At 50.3% G+C, this 15,396-nt stretch overlaps 1 protein-coding gene across 1 annotated transcript in view; it reads left to right on the top strand.

The window, feature by feature from the left end:
- MAP3K13 (mitogen-activated protein kinase kinase kinase 13) overlaps positions 1–15,396 on the top strand; it is a 73,160-nt gene that overhangs the window by 46,059 nt on the left and 11,705 nt on the right. Inside the window, 6 exon segments of the mRNA XM_048314920.1 lie at positions 852–1,426; positions 7,679–7,862; positions 8,033–8,224; positions 9,079–9,237; positions 12,046–12,204; positions 14,943–15,051. Coding sequence (XP_048170877.1) covers positions 925–1,426; positions 7,679–7,862; positions 8,033–8,224; positions 9,079–9,237; positions 12,046–12,204; positions 14,943–15,051 — 1,305 coding nt within the window. The 5' untranslated portion in view covers positions 852–924.

A 15,396-nucleotide genomic window follows, 5' to 3' on the forward strand; every position in this document is an offset into this window, starting at 1 on the left:
GACTATCCCAAAAAACTGTTTTTGCAGTGGGTAGCTCTGGCAGCACGACCCCCAGCCATCAGCCTGGCTCTGTGGGAAGGTAGCACCACCACGGGTTGTGGAAAAAGAACCTCTCAGTGGAGCACAGAGCAAGAGATAGGGGCACTTCTTAAAAGGGATCCCAGCTCTTGTTTAATGTGCACCCTCCCCAAAGCTCATGCAGGGAAGAGGTGGAGAGCAGTGGTGGGAGATCAGCAAGGAGGGTCTGCTCTTCTGTGAAGCTCTCAGAGTTTTACTTGCTTATGACATGTGTGTGGTTAGAGAATTGAACATACCTTGCCACAATGGACATGGAGGGTCAATCAAGGCCCAGGATGGTCATAACTAGGTTGGGCTCTGCGGGAGCAGCTACAAAGCATCCCTTGGTGGACTCGAGGTACCTGTATCACCGGGCTTTGTTTCTCTAACACCTTGTCTCGAGGGTTTGCAGAGGGATCCTGAGTTTGTGGGCTGTGCCAGGCCCAGGAACAGTGGTGGGACTCAAATCATAGCTGAGCTGGGGCCAGCTTCAGTCTGATAATGCTGTGGGAATTCTCTGCAAAGAACCTTTCATGATTTTGACCTTTAGGCTCTCATTTAAAATTGTGGTGTTTGTTTACTGGGCAATTCCTGCAGTAGGTTACCGAGAGTATTGCCCGAGTGGAGTTTCTGTTGGAACCATTTATTTGTTTCTTTTCGGGCAGTAATTATTTACCAAGTATCAGCGGCTGTCTGGAAAGTCTAGTTAATTATCAGCTCACCTCAGTGAAACTGCACGTAGTGAAAATACTTAAATAAAAAATTGAAAGTTGTTCTTTTTCCTCTTGTTTCAGGTACTGGGCCCACGTGTCGCGTGTGAGTTGTGTCCTACAAATGCTCTGAGCACCCCCTCGGGCCGTCTCCTTGATGCACCCTCACGGCATTATGGCCAGCACTCAGGAGCGCCTGAGCCTGTCTTCCTCTCCCAACTCCATGGGCAAAGCGTTCTGTGAGGACAAAGACTTGGGGAGGTTCCCCGACGAGCACCCCGCTGCCGGGAGCCACCCGTCCCCCGAGCTGCTGGAGGACGTGCGGGAGCGGGGCTCGCTGCCGGCCGAGCTGCTGGAGGGCGTGAGCAGCCCGGGCACGGCGGCCGTGCTGACCAGCATCAGCGAGGACGCCCGCGACCACTTCGAGAACAGCGTGCTGCAGCTGCGGGAGCAGGACGAGCCCGAGCCGGGGCTGCCGCAGGGCACCCGCAGCCCGGGGGACGGGGACACCAGCGGCGCCGCCGACGATGTGAAGGTCCAGTTCAACCGGACGGGCAGCGGCAGCGGCGGCTTCCTCGAGGGGCTCTTCGGGTGCCTGCGGCCCGTGTGGAACATCATAGGCAAGGCCTACTCCACGGACTACAAACTGCAGCAGCAAGGTAAGAGGGAACCACCTGCACTGCCTTGGGCTGAGAGGAGGGAAGGAGCCCGGGGCTCTTCCCCAGCTCTCCACGTGGCCGTTTTTGTCTTGCCCAGCCCTGTCACGGGTTTCCAGGGATAAGTCCTGCACTGTAGAGCCGACAGCTGTCATGTGTGGCAAAGGCAGCTCGTGATGGAGTCAGCACTGACTGCCCGCTCTGCCCCATGGCTTGGACCGTTGTGACAAGGCCTGGATCTGAACTGAGCGTGGGGATCAGAAGGAGTTGTGTTGAAGTACTTGGTACAATCGCTGTGTTAATTTCTGGAGGTTTTTTATGCCAGATGGAAAATACTCACATAGGCACTTGCACTTCAGAAGCTGCAGGTGAAGGCTGTCCCCAGTTGACCACCAAATAGCGGGAGTATTGCTTCTCTTTTAAAATGACTTTTATTTCTTTTTATTCAGGAGTAATTTTCCTCTTTAAAATATCATTTAGTACTTGTCTTTCCAGAAATATGTTTTTTAATATTTATACCTTTTTCATTTAGATGTGTAAGCGTAAATGTGTAAGTGCATGTGAGTATAAATATATATAAAATCTGTAGCTTGGGAAAAAGTGATGTCCCAGTTGACTGCATATATATCTATACATCTTTCTCTATATATATCTTTAGGGAGTACTGAAAGCTAAAGAGCAGACTATGCTCTGCTGTTGGTGTCTGATTTCTCCTCTAGCACAGGGGGAGGGAGGTGGCAGATGGGAAAAGAACAAGCTGTCATTAGAATTAAGGAGCTGAAATGGTTGAGGCTTATGGAAAATGGGAACAGCCTGGCCACCACAGTACCATGGGGCAAAGTCTCCTTTGAGCATCACTCAGTAGTAATCAAATGGCTTTTTGGCACTGACAAATTATAAAAGGTCAGAAACCTGTCTGAGTGGTTCAAATCTAAACCCCAGAGGGATGGGGAACAGCTCCTAATATGAGGGAACAGAGCTGTTAAATAACATGTTGGATGAATTTGCCTTGAAATCAACTTCCTGGAGTCAGTCATTTCCAGTTCATAAGCAAGCAGGAAATGCACTTCTGCATTCCAGGTGCCTCCTGAGCAGCAGCCCTGTGTTCAAGGGTTTGCTTGGTTTGAAATTCTCTTGCACAGTTGGTTCTGTTTTGTTTGCACGTTGTAAACTCGGTGTGTCACATGTGGTTCAGACTATAAATAAAAAACGTGACAGAAAGTTCCCTGGGGGATTAAGGCTGCTGGGGTGATTGCACAATGGGTGGACAGTTTTGGAAGGGGCTGTCTGGGTGGCGAGTCTCCCTTGGGAAGGAAAAGGAGGTTCCGAGCAGTCGGATGACATTCAGAGCAGGCATTGGGCAGTGTGTGTGTGACAGTGCTTTGGGTTGGGTGCTCAGTGTTTGTAAGTGAAGCTACACATTTCCAAGGAGAGGCCAGAGAGGCAGTGGCTGCTCCCAGCAATTCCCTGTGTGTCCCACACCTGTCCCCACTGCTGCCTCTGAGCCATCCCGTGCTGGTGCGTCCCTGTCACCTCGGACCATGGCTCTGGGAGAGCTGCCTGTGAGACAGAGAGATCCTATTTCCCATGTAACTGGGCCACCAGGTGCACTGGAGACCACAGGGCAGCCTGTGCTTTGGTGGCCCACAGGGGACACTCGCTTTTGTAGGGAAGTCACCACACTAAAAGATGGAAGCACTGACGAATGAAAAGGAGCAGCTGGGAGCAGTGCTGGGGCTGGAGGGTGCACACAGAGCTCCCTCCTGTGCACAGGGTGTCTTGCTCTTCTCTGTGTTGGGAGCACGTTCAGAGCCACATATCCAGAGGCACACTGCAGCTTCCTGCTGGCATCAGGCCCTTCTAGAAAGGCAGATTTGAACTGGCTACAGATGTGGTAAGGCTGAGGATTAATTGAGATCAGCTATATGTAGCCTGTGTGGTTGAGCTGCATTTTCAGTGTCTTCACTGTTAGAAAGGGGAGTGAAAAGAAGATTTTTAAAAAATTATTATTTTTTTTCTGGAGCTGCTCAGTTGTCTAGCTCTGATGACATTTGTTACCCTGATGGCAGTACTACACTTCTGTTACTCAAGGATAAACCTTTTCAAACTGCTTCTGTGCTGAAACTTGAGGATTTTGTGAGAATATTCATGTTCTCTTTTCCAGATGATCTCATTCTTGCTTCTTGCCACCAGAAAATCATCTTTGTGTGCATTTCATCAGCTACATACAAGCCAGCAGTTCAGTAACTGATGTATGTGATTATTTTTATTTTTGCTGTCTTTTAGCAAGAGCACAGAGGATGCATGGATTGTGTTTGTGCAAGTGCTGTGTGACTGAGGAAATGTCTGGGGCTCTTTCAGCAGCAGGGAGAGGATTGTGGTGGCTTTTCATTTCCCTGGGAGCTGCTTTACAGCTTTGGGCTGGTGCCATGGATCTGTGCAGATGATTTTTTTCCCCCCCTTCTTCATGAGACAACTACTTAAAGCCTCATCCAGGAGTAATCCTTTGCACTGGGCTGAATCAACAACAGGGGTAGGAGTCCAGTTTGGGTCTGCAGCCATGTGGCCTTCCAGTACTTAAAGGGAGCTTATAAAAAAGAGGGAGAGTGACTTTTTACATGGAGAGGTAGTGATAGGGCAAGGGGGAATGGTTTTAAACTAACAGAAGAAAGATTAAGATTAGATGTTTGGATGAAATCCTTCCCTGAGAGGGTGGGGAGGCGCTGGCACAGAGTGCCCAGAGAGAGAAGCTGTGGCTGCCCCTGGATCCCTGGCAGTGCCCAAAGCCAGGCTGGAGCACCCTGGGCTAGTGGAAGGTGTCCCTGTCCATGGAAGGGGATGGGCTTTAAGATCCCTTCCAACCCAAACCATTTAATGTTGCCTGCAGGTGCTTTGTGGTACTTCTTGCTGCTCCCTGGTATCCCTGCCCACCTGCTTTGGCTGTCCTGCAGGCCCGTTCTTTGGGACATGGTGGTGGTGGTGTGGTTGCAAGTAGTGAAAGACAAACAGGCTTCATGTCCTTGAGCCCCTGTTGCCTGTGAAGCTTTGGCTCATGACTTAGTGAAAGAGGGAAAAGATAAGAACAGCTTTTACATGATTCTACATTATCTTCTTGTTGAAGCTACTGCTTGAGTGTCCTTCCTGACACCCAGATGGTCACCAAGAGGGGTGTGCCTGTGCTTCCCTGCAGGACAGGGGCTGGGCAGAGCATTGGTCAGCTGGGAGCTGCCACAGGCTCTGTGCTGGTTGACCAAGTGATGCCAGTCGCTGCTTGGTGAGGAGTCATTCCTGCAGGGAATGTTTGCTTCTGTATTGTTCAGTGCCAGCTGATTATTAGAGGTTTAAGTACTGGGGGTTTGACCCATAAAATCCCTCCCTCCTATGTTTTCCCAGTTGTTTGCCCTGATTTCTAAAGGCTGTTGGTGAGTGCTTTCAGGGGGACACACTCAGTTCTTTAATTTGCATCTACCAGTTATTTAATTGGGATTGTGGGGACTCCAACACTTTAAAGCAAGACTTGTTTGTGTTTCCTAGAGACTCATTAGACATCTCAGCCATTTCCTTTGGATTAAGAAGCTGTCTCCAGGAGCTGCTTTCACCTTCCCTTTCACGAGTTGTGTGTTTACCGTCATTGTGAGAGTTTTTGTGTGGACCTGGAGAGCAAGGTGCCTGTCGGAGGGTGCTTGTGTTGGGGGGGTTTGTGTAAACCAGAGATGCTTCTTGTCACAGTGCCAGTGCTGGAGAGCAGCCAGTGCTGGGAAAAACTCCCTCCAAATAGATTGGCTCAACAGCTCAGGCTGCTCCTGCGTTTCTTCCCCATGGGAAATAGATTCCCATCATTCTACTCAAATGGTTCTTAATCACCTCAGAAACGCAAGTTCTTGCGCAATTCCTGCTGCTATTACACTTTAATTTATTTAGGGGAAGTATCCCACTGGCTTCTTTAGGCCCAGAAGAGTCTGACTGCTGCACTGTATGTTGCCTATGGTTTGGCTCTTTGTTCTTCTTGATATTCCCAAAGCTGTGGGATATTTCACTGTCACTACACTGAAACCTCTCTCCTGAATTGTGCCCCTGACAATCAGGACGCAAATGGGATATGGGAGAGGATCTGTGTTCCCAAATAAACACGAAATGACTTTGCAGGAGGAACCTCGTGAACTTTTGCTTACTTTGTTTACAGCGTCTCTCAGCCTTTGCCATTGCAGAGGGAATATTAGGGGAAGGTAATATTACCTGATAGGGAATATTAAGATCAAACTAGGGTTCCAAGGTGATACAGTTATCCATTACTGCTCACAAACTGTAGATGCTTCATGGAAATGAATGTCAGTGTTCTGTGCCCTGTACAGGAAAGACAGACTTTCCACAGGTAAAGATGGAAAGAGACTGTGGACAAGGGGGAATGGTGTCCCACTGCCAGAGGGCAGGGATAGATGCGATATTGGGGAGAAATTGTTCCCTGTGAGGGAGGTGAGGCCCTGGCACAGGATGCCCAGAGAAGCTGTGGCTGCCCCTGGATCCCTGGCAGTGCCCAAGGCCAGGCTGGACAGGGCTTGGGGCAACGTGGGCTAGTGGAAGGTGTCCCTGCCCGTGGCAGGGGGTGGCACTGGATGAGCTTTAAGATCCTTCCACGCCAGTCCATTCCGTGACTCTGTGAAAGAAACAGCTATTTCAGTACAACAGAATAGTTTCTATGTTGCCAGGTATAAAAATAGTGTTCATCAACACACACAAAAATCACCTGTATGTGCCACCTCCTTTCAGAAGTGATGCATTTGTGAATTAAATAGAAATACAGATCTTCTTGATTTAATTATGAATGAATGAAGTAATTTTATTAATTATCTAATTATTTTCTTTGTTTAAATGCCCAAAGACTTAAATCCCAGTTTACGTTCAGAGCTGTGAGCGGATCCATGAGTATGGAAAACAGCTTTGTGTCTGGGAAGGAACATGTGCTGGGGGTTGAACTCTGCCCTGCCAAGGCAGAGGGAATTTCTGCTGTGGATGAGCAGTGTTTTTGTTTCTAGTTCAGTGAGCAGAAGGAGCGCTGGGGTCTGGCTCCGGGGGGAGCTGCCTTTCCATGGCCGTGCCTGGGGAGCGCTCGCTCGGCAGGAGACAGCAGCCACTGCCTGCCTGTCGCAGGGAGGATCCCAGGGACAGCTTCCAACTGGGATCTGCCCACAGACAGTTAGGATAGACAAGTTTCCCTTCAGTGATGATGGTATCTAGAATGGACACTTTGGCATAATCCCAGCTGCCCTGGGAATATCCCAAGGGCTTGGAATCTGGACGAGACAAGGATGCACCTTTGTAGTCTTCTGAAACAGGGATCTGTAGAGGTGTGGCTCCCTTTTATTTCAGAAATCAGTGGGTTACTTGTTGGGTTTGCTGCTAAATAATTTATCCTCCAAACATAGATCTTTATTGAATTACAGTAAATAAACAATTGCCTGCCTTTTATCCTGCTGTTTGTGAGATTTAAGGTAATTTCAAGGTGACTGACAGGGAACAAAGGTTTCTGTTCAGATGGGTGCAGCTCTCTTGAAGCAGTTTATACAGTGCCACTGGACCACTCCAGCATTATCCCTACAAATGTGTGTGGATACTGAAGAGAAGGAATTGCTTATGGTTGTTTTTCCTGTTTGACATTGATATACACAGTGTTGGTGTGGGAGAGACCTATTTCTGTGTCTGCTGCTGGTGGTTGATGTGCTTTGTGTTGGCTATCTTGGTGGTTGCTGCTCTGTGTTTTACAGCCTGCCACCTCTGACTTTTATTTCCTATTTTTGTTTATTTCAGGGAATGAAAAAGACCCTCAATATTTTTTATATCACTTGTGAATGTTAAAAGTTTCTTCTAATCTATGCTTTTCAATGGAGTCATGCACTTTGTTCAGTGTCAGGGAAGAGGGTCTGAAAATTGCCAATCCAGATCCCTGGTATGGTAAATTGCTGCCTGCCAAGCTGGAGTGGCTCACCCAAGTGGTTAGCAGGGTGGTGAGCTCTGAAAAAGCAGCTGGAAGGATGGGAATGAGCAGGCTGGAGGTGGCTGGGATGACTGGAAGGGTTGTTGGGGCTGAGCACGTGTGGTGTGTGCCTCAGCTGTGCCAGGAGAAGATGGAGATGTCACCTGCTCCCTCCAGGAGAGCCCACCCTGTGGTGCGGGAGGTGGCAGGTGCTGCCCTGGTGGGGTCTGACAGTTTCCATGGTCTTGACCTTTTCCATTATCCCGTTTTTCACCTGTGCCCAGACACGTGGGAGGTGCCGTTCGAGGAGATCTCGGAGCTGCAGTGGCTGGGCAGCGGGGCACAGGGCGCCGTCTTCCTGGGCAAATTCCGGGCGGAGGAGGTGGCCATCAAGAAAGTGAGGGATCAGAACGAGACGGACATCAAGCACCTGCGGAAGCTCAAGCATCCCAACATCATCGCCTTCAAGTAGGTTGTGACCCTTGTCAGGAACTCTGTCCAGGCAACAGCTGTTTGCTCAAGGCCTCCGGGAAGGTCTTTACAATCCAGGAGCGAAGCTGTGTCTGGGACAAAGTGGTGGTCACCCTTCCTGTCCAGTTGTCTGTCTGCTGCTCCTCACTGTGTGTTCTCTTTGACAGGGGGGTTTGTACCCAGGCCCCGTGCTACTGCATCATCATGGAGTACTGTGCCCACGGGCAGCTCTACGAGGTCCTGCGGGCTGGCAGGAAGGTCACCCCACGGCTGCTGGTGGACTGGTCCACGGGGATTGCCAGTGGCATGAACTACCTGCACCTCCACAAAATCATCCATCGAGACCTCAAGTCACCAAAGTGAGTCTCAGCTGCTTAAACATCCCTTAATTTGGGTTCCTCAAGTCGCCAAAGTTAAACATCCCCCAGTTGTGGTTCTTCAGGTCATCAGAGTGAGTCTCAGATGGTTAAACATCCCCCAGCTGGGGCTGTCTATTTTTTCCTTTTCTTGAGGAATAGTTTAAAGTTTGGTCAAAAGGCCCTACTGTTTTTTCCCCCATGTTGACTCAAAACTAATGAGAGTGAAACTATTGCAACTTGTTGGCACTTTACAAGAGTGGAAATTTTATCTGTATCTTCCATGATAAATAGCAGTCAGGAAATATTTAATGATTTGATGATACCTGGTCTTCTTGGAAAGTGAGTTATTCTGTTGCTTCCTCCCTTTTTATTTTTCCTTCTTATTCTCCTGTTATTTCCCTGGTTTTCTGGAATGTGTCTTCCTTATTTCTCTGTTGCTTTCTGCCTAAAATGTTCTGGCTTCTCTGTACTCTTACTCTCTAGATGTTTATCACTTCTTTAGCCTGTGACAGTGCATTAAGATAATGCTTTTAGATGATTTACAGCACAGTTTAAGGTACAGCTTTGCCTCTGAATCCTCAGTTACTTGTTAATTTGCAGTTTTATTGAGATTGATTTTTGACTCGTAGCATTCAGAAATGCATTTGACGCACAAAACACGACCACCCAGAAGAGAGTGAGAGCTTCTATTGGGGAAAATACAAAATCTTTTCTTTTGTATTGCGCTTGTGAGCAGAGCGGCCTCATCGCCTGGTGGTGTTGATTAAGAAGGGATTTACTCCAGTGGCTGTTGTGGTACAAGAAAAATCACAAAATGTGCTGATTTCTTTTTTTTTTTTTTCCCCCTTCTCCAGTGTTTTGGTTACACACACAGATGCAGTAAAGATTTCAGATTTTGGTACATCTAAAGAGCTCAGCGATAAAAGTACCAAAATGTCCTTTGCGGGGACGGTGGCGTGGATGGCCCCGGAGGTGATACGGAACGAGCCCGTCTCCGAGAAGGTGGACATCTGGTGAGTCGTGTTCATGGTCAAGTCTTTCACCTCCTGCTCAGTCACTTGGTTTCCCAGCACTTCCCATGTGCTTTCTTCATCCTGTGCCTGAGCATGGGTTGCTCTGTGGTGTGCTGTTCCTTTCTCCTCCTGCCTGGTGCCCTGAGCTTTGGTGGGCTCTGATGGAGAGGGAAGGGACACAGGTGTGCTGGCTGTGTGCTGGCTGTGTGCTGCCCTGCAGGTTCCAGCTGAGGCTCGGAGCAGACAGTCTGTGTCTTGCAGGAAGCAAATGCAGAAGTTCTTCCCTGTGTCATTATTTGGCCTGGAGCTTTCTCCCAGTGCTGTGCTCAGGGCCCCTCAGCAGCCTCCACAGCCAGGGTGGTTTTCCATCGCTTCCAGCCCTCTCCAGGGCCATGCTGGAGCTGTGGGGAGGCCCCTGCTCTGCTCCTCACCCCCTTGTGCTTCCTGCAAGCCAGGCTGGCTGTTGTGTGTGCAGCTCCAGGATTACAGCCCAGTGAATCCAGTCCTGGATCCAAGAGGGAGGAAACCAGGACAGGTTGTAAGAGTTTTTTGAACATGTTTCCATCCATGTGGAACGTGCTCTGTGTTGAAAGGAACACAAGGAATGGTTCAGTCTCTGTGCTATTAAAAATGCTTGAGAGGGTTCAGCCTTGGAGTTCCTTTGGGAAGCCTCTCCACAGGTTTCAGAGACCTCAAGGGAACTGTATCTCTGTTTCTGCCTCATTATTTCTGCATATTAAATGTCAGCAGCCAGGACAAATGCCCTTCTCCCTGCTTTACAGCCAGGAGGGATTTTGCTTCCTGTGGTTTTTCAGCTTCATATGCTGTCCCTTCCCTGGCAGGGCAGGCAGCTGCCAGGCAAAGCCACGGGTGGTTCAGAGGGCAGTGGAGTCAGACAGGAGCTGCTGCTGGAGTTCTAGCTCGGGCCTGGGCTTGGCCTGAAGGGCAAGATTTCCTGCAGGGAAGGTGGTGTAACCCGTGGTGTGCAGCTGCTCTTGTGGCCACGGTGTCCTGCGTGTTTATTTTGGATGTCCAGGCCCCAGCACAGCCGGCTTCTCTGAGAGGAACACTTGGGTTGTTCTGGAAAGAGAACACACCCAGCATTTGTCTGCTGAGCCCCTCCCTTTGAGTCACGGGATTGTGAGGATGAGTGGTGCTGGCTTTCCACCTTTGGTTTATGGTTAGGAATATTTCACGGAACCTCCTGGCCAATAAAACCTTTGCTCCTTCCCTCAGTGACTTGGAGATGTTGCTCTTTGGTGCCAGTTCCTCTGGAGTTCACAACAGTGGTGATTGCTCAGACTCTCCCTTGCCATCCATTCTTCCCTCAAGATAAATAAAAATGATGTTCATGAATGCTGCCAACAAATGAGAGCAGTTCCTGAGCTGCTTGTATGTCTGCTCTTGCTCATCTTCAACAGCATGCAGAAAAATAAATCTATAATCTTATCAGGAGTCTTGAAAATCCTTTGTCAGTTCTTAGGCATAACAAAGATGAAACCAGATGAGCTTTCCCTCCTAGTTTGTCCAACCTTCTGGATCCCTGCTTTCGTGCAGCCCACGAAAAATGATTTTGAAGCGAAAAATATTCAAATTCTGCTTGGTTTTTTTCTTTTTTTTTACACATGATTTGAAGCCAGTGGGCTTTGAAAGTGCAGTGTTTTTCACATGAAGTTGTTTCCTGACTGGTGGTTGTTCAGACCTGGTAGCTTGTCTCTTAGAAGTTCTGTACTTAATAAAAGCAGCTGGGTATTGGTACAAGCCAGAAACAGAAACACCCTTCTCACCTTTCGCCTGGCTGGAGCCTCCAGCTTGGCAAGGTCGGTGTCCCCAGAGGGATGGGACATGGAGTAAGGTGGCACATCTGGCTTGGAAATGGAGATGGTTGTGCCTCACCTGGATCACAGCCCAGTTGTTGATGTGCAGGAACGGTGGTGGTGGTTCTCAGCAGCATTTTGTTTACTCTGTATTGACTGGTTTCGTGTTTCTTTGGTGTTTTATTGGGTGATGATTGTATACAAACAGATGTTTGCTGTTAAAAATTAAGGTTTTGGTTCTTTCTTGGCACTTCACTAAGGAAGAGAAGCGAAGTGAATTTTCTTACCTACATCTTTCAGTTCTTGTAGGAGGTTCTTTCCCAGACTGGGTTCTCTTAATTAATTTTTTTTTTTGCTTTATCCTTGCTTTCTTCAGAACAAAAGGAATATCAGATGAGACCTCATGTGCTTTTGGTACTAACAGTTATGCAAGTAGCATTTGTTTCCTAATTTCTGTGTTGCAGTAGTTGTAGTGCTGAGTCTCAAACCTTAAAACTCCTACCTGGGACTACAGGTAACAGCAGAGGGAGCCTTTGGTTAGGGAAAAGAAAACAAAACCAGTTAAATGAAATGTAAAAAAGCCACAGAACCTTTGTTGTGTTGTCTTTGTAAGACACTTGTCAGTCTGTGCAGTAGTCAATCATCTGTTCTTACCAGCAAGAACAGTCCAAAGTTTATCTGAGAGTAGACTTTGGAGTCTTTTCATTTAACAGAAGCAAGACTTAATCTGTGCAGAAAATGTGCTTTCATGATCTTTAAAATCTCACAAAGAAGCAGGAAAGGGTGGGTGAAAACCAGTGTGGTTTTGTGCTCAGCCCAGTGCTGGAGCAGAGGAGTTACTGGTGTGTTAAAAACCACTGTTGCACCTACTTGCAGTTTCAGACCAGACACCCCTATTTCCCTGTTTTGCCAACGCTTTTTTCAAGCTCCAGATGTTTCTGTTAACAGCTTCTGTGTGAACTCAGTTTATCCTGGTTTGTTTCTTCATCAGGTCATTTGGGGTGGTTTTGTGGGAGCTGCTCACGGGAGAGATTCCCTACAAGGACGTGGACTCTTCGGCCATCATTTGGGGAGTGGGCAGTAACAGCCTCCACCTTCCCGTCCCTTCCACCTGCCCAGATGGCTTCAAAATCCTCATGAAGCAAACCTGGTAAGAGCCTGAACCCCACCCAGCACAGACCTAGGGCTGGCTCCCAGCAAAACCTGTGAAAGTCAGGAGAAAAAAACCTGTGGATGTGGAGCCCGCAGCAGAGGGCTCTTAGATGAGCATCTCACACACTTGTCCTGAGAGAAGTAAGTTTTGACATTTTGGGTTCTGCTTCCTTGTGGCAGCAGGCTTGGACCCCAGGACATCCTCAGGAGCCTTCACAGAGGGCGTTGCTTTGCTGTAGCAAAGCGGGGGATAAAAGGTGGCTCTGTGGGAAGACAAAAGGAGCTGGAAGGAAAGTAGGGGTAAAATTCCTTGAGGCCGCATCCAGAGTGAAGGGAACTGATTTTTCCCTCTGAAACCCCTTTGTAAGCAACTGGCTTTGGACTGAACAAAGAGAAATGTGAGCTTTCTGTCTGGAACACGGATTTTCCAGGTTCAGATATGGAAAATGCTGTCAGTTTCCTCCATGTACCAGATTAGAGTTGAAATTCTTTGTCTTGGGTTTCACATTAATGCTTTGTCTTTGTAATTACATCTTGACACAGTGTGAAGGGTCTTCCAGCATTTCCCACTCCATGGGTTTTAGCAGCCATCCTCCCCATGGCACGAAGGGGAAAACAGGCCAGAGCACGTGTGGGTCTTTCCCAGTGGCTGTTTACCCTGTGGCAGCTTGTGCAGCTCGGTACCACAGAGAGTACCTACAAACAAACACTTGCATCCCCACCTAGTGGAAGGAGGTGGTTGGTAGGGGAGAGGAGGCTCAAGAAGCTGCTTTTGCCCTGTGCAAAGTGGATTCAGTCCTGAAACTCAAGTTCAAAAATCTGAATGTTTTTGTACTTGTCTGTGATCCTAAGGGCTGTTGAGTGCATTGCAGTACTCAGGCATGTGCTGTGTGACAACTCACAGACCTTCAGTGCTTAGAAGCACCCTGAATGGGAGTTCTCATTTCTACTAGATTGAGTCTTCCCATTACAAAATTTGGAAATTGATGGGACAACAAACCAAAGTATGTTTCTTCTTGGCAAGCAAGTTAGGATAGAAACTGTTCCTATCTTTCACTCTGTAGTCGCATTTTCTGGTCTTAAACATTTTGTACCTCTTTTGTTTCTTCAGAATGGGTCATCACAAACCACCTCTAGCACAATTAAATTGTAGAGAAAACCAGAAAAGCTCCTTTTCTCTAACCTGTCAGGTGCTTGGTTCAGAGAATAGGGTCTAGTGAAACCCTTTCAGAAGGGCAGCAGAGGCTGGCAGTGCTCACCCCTCTCCCCAGCAGGGCAGCAGAGGCTGGCAGTGCTCACCCCTCTCCCCAGCAGGGCAGCAGAGGCTGGCAGTGCTCACCCCTCACCCCAGCAGGGCAGCAGAGGCTGGCAGTGCTCACCCCTTGCCCCAGCAGGGCAGCAGAGGCTGGCAGTGCTCACCCCTTGCCCCAGCAGGGCAGCAGAGGCTGGCAGTGCTCACCCCTCACCCCAGCAGGGCAGCAGAGGCTGGCAGTGCTCACCCCTCTCCCCAGCAGGGCAGCAGAGGCTGGCAGTGCTCACCCCTCACCTCAGCAGGGCAGCAGAGGCTGGCAGTGCTCACCCCTTGCCCCAGCAGGGCAGCAGAGGCTGGCAGTGCTCACCCCGCTCCCCAGCAGGGCAGCAGAGGCTGGCAGTGCTCACCCCTCTCCCCAGCAGGGCAGCAGAGGCTGGCAGTGCTCACCCCGCTCCCCAGCAGGGCAGCAGAGGCTGGCAGTGCTCACCCCGCTCCCCAGCAGGGCAGCAGAGGCTGGCAGTGCTCACCCCTCACCCCAGCAGGGCAGCAGAGGCTGGCAGTGCTCACCCCTTGCCCCAGCAGGGCAGCAGAGGCTGGCAGTGCTCACCCCTTGCCCCAGCAGGGCAGCAGAGGCTGGCAGTGCTCACCCCGCTCCCCAGCAGGGCAGCAGAGGCTGGCAGTGCTCATCCCTCACCCCAGCAGGGCAGCAGAGGCTGGCAGTGCTCACCCCGCTCCCCAGCAGGGCAGCAGAGGCTGGCAGTGCTCACCCCTCACCCCAGCAGGGCAGCAGAGGCTGGCAGTGCTCACCCCTCACCCCAGCAGGGCAGCAGAGGCTGGCAGTGCTCACCCCTCACCCCAGCAGGGCAGCAGAGGCTGGCAGTGCTCACCCCTCTCCCCAGCAGGGCAGCAGAGGCTGGCAGTGCTCACCCCTCACCCCAGCAGGGCAGCAGAGGCTGGCAGTGCTCACCCCTCTCCCCAGCAGGGCAGCAGAGGCTGGCAGTGCTCACCCCTCTCCCCAGCAGGGCAGCAGAGGCTGGCAGTGCTCACCCCTCTCCCCAGCAGGGCAGCAGAGGCTGGCAGTGCTCACCCCTCACCTCAGCAGGGCAGCAGAGGCTGGCAGTGCTCACCCCCTCCCCAGCAGGGCAGCAGAGGCTGGCAGTGCTCACCCCTCTCCCCAGCAGGGCAGCAGAGGCTGGCAGTGCTCACCCCTCTCCCCAGCAGGGCAGCAGAGGCTGGCAGTGCTCACCCCTTGCCCCAGCAGGGCAGCAGAGGCTGGCAGTGCTCACCCCTTGCCCCAGCAGGGCAGCAGAGGCTGGCAGTGCTCACCCCTTGCCCCAGCAGGGCAGCAGAGGCTGGCAGTGCTCACCCCTCTCCCCAGCAGGGCAGCAGAGGCTGGCAGTGCTCATCCCTCACCCCAGCAGGGCAGCAGAGGCTGGCAGTGCTCACCCCTCACCTCACCCCTGGCTGTTTCTGTTTTGTTCCAGGCAGAGCAAGCCCCGGAACCGTCCGTCCTTCCGGCAGACACTGATGCACCTGGATATCGCCTCTGCTGATGTGCTGGCTACTCCTCAGGAAACCTACTTCAAATCCCAGGTAACTGGGGAAAGGCTGGAGCCTGTGAGTGCTGGAATTAGCTCCAAGGATCTGATTTGGAGGGTGCATTGAGTAGAGCACGTCTGGATACACGATTTCAGTTTGATTCTTGGGGAGGAGCAACCCGATGGGTGTTGGAAAATCTTTTACCCAAACTTTCCCAAGCTGAGACTTCTTCTGCAGGAACCAGGGCTTCAAGGGGCAAATAGAGTATCACCCTAGATAGGCATCATCACGGAGCTTTCCAAATCATGAGCCTTTCTACTTATTTTTGCTGCTGAAAGGAAAGAAAATGTTCTCTTAAAGAGAGAACATTTCAAGAACCCTGGGAATTAAAAAACATTA

This window comes from Corvus hawaiiensis, chromosome 10, assembly GCF_020740725.1.
Source record: "Corvus hawaiiensis isolate bCorHaw1 chromosome 10, bCorHaw1.pri.cur, whole genome shotgun sequence".
Lineage (NCBI taxonomy): Eukaryota > Metazoa > Chordata > Aves > Passeriformes > Corvidae > Corvus > Corvus hawaiiensis.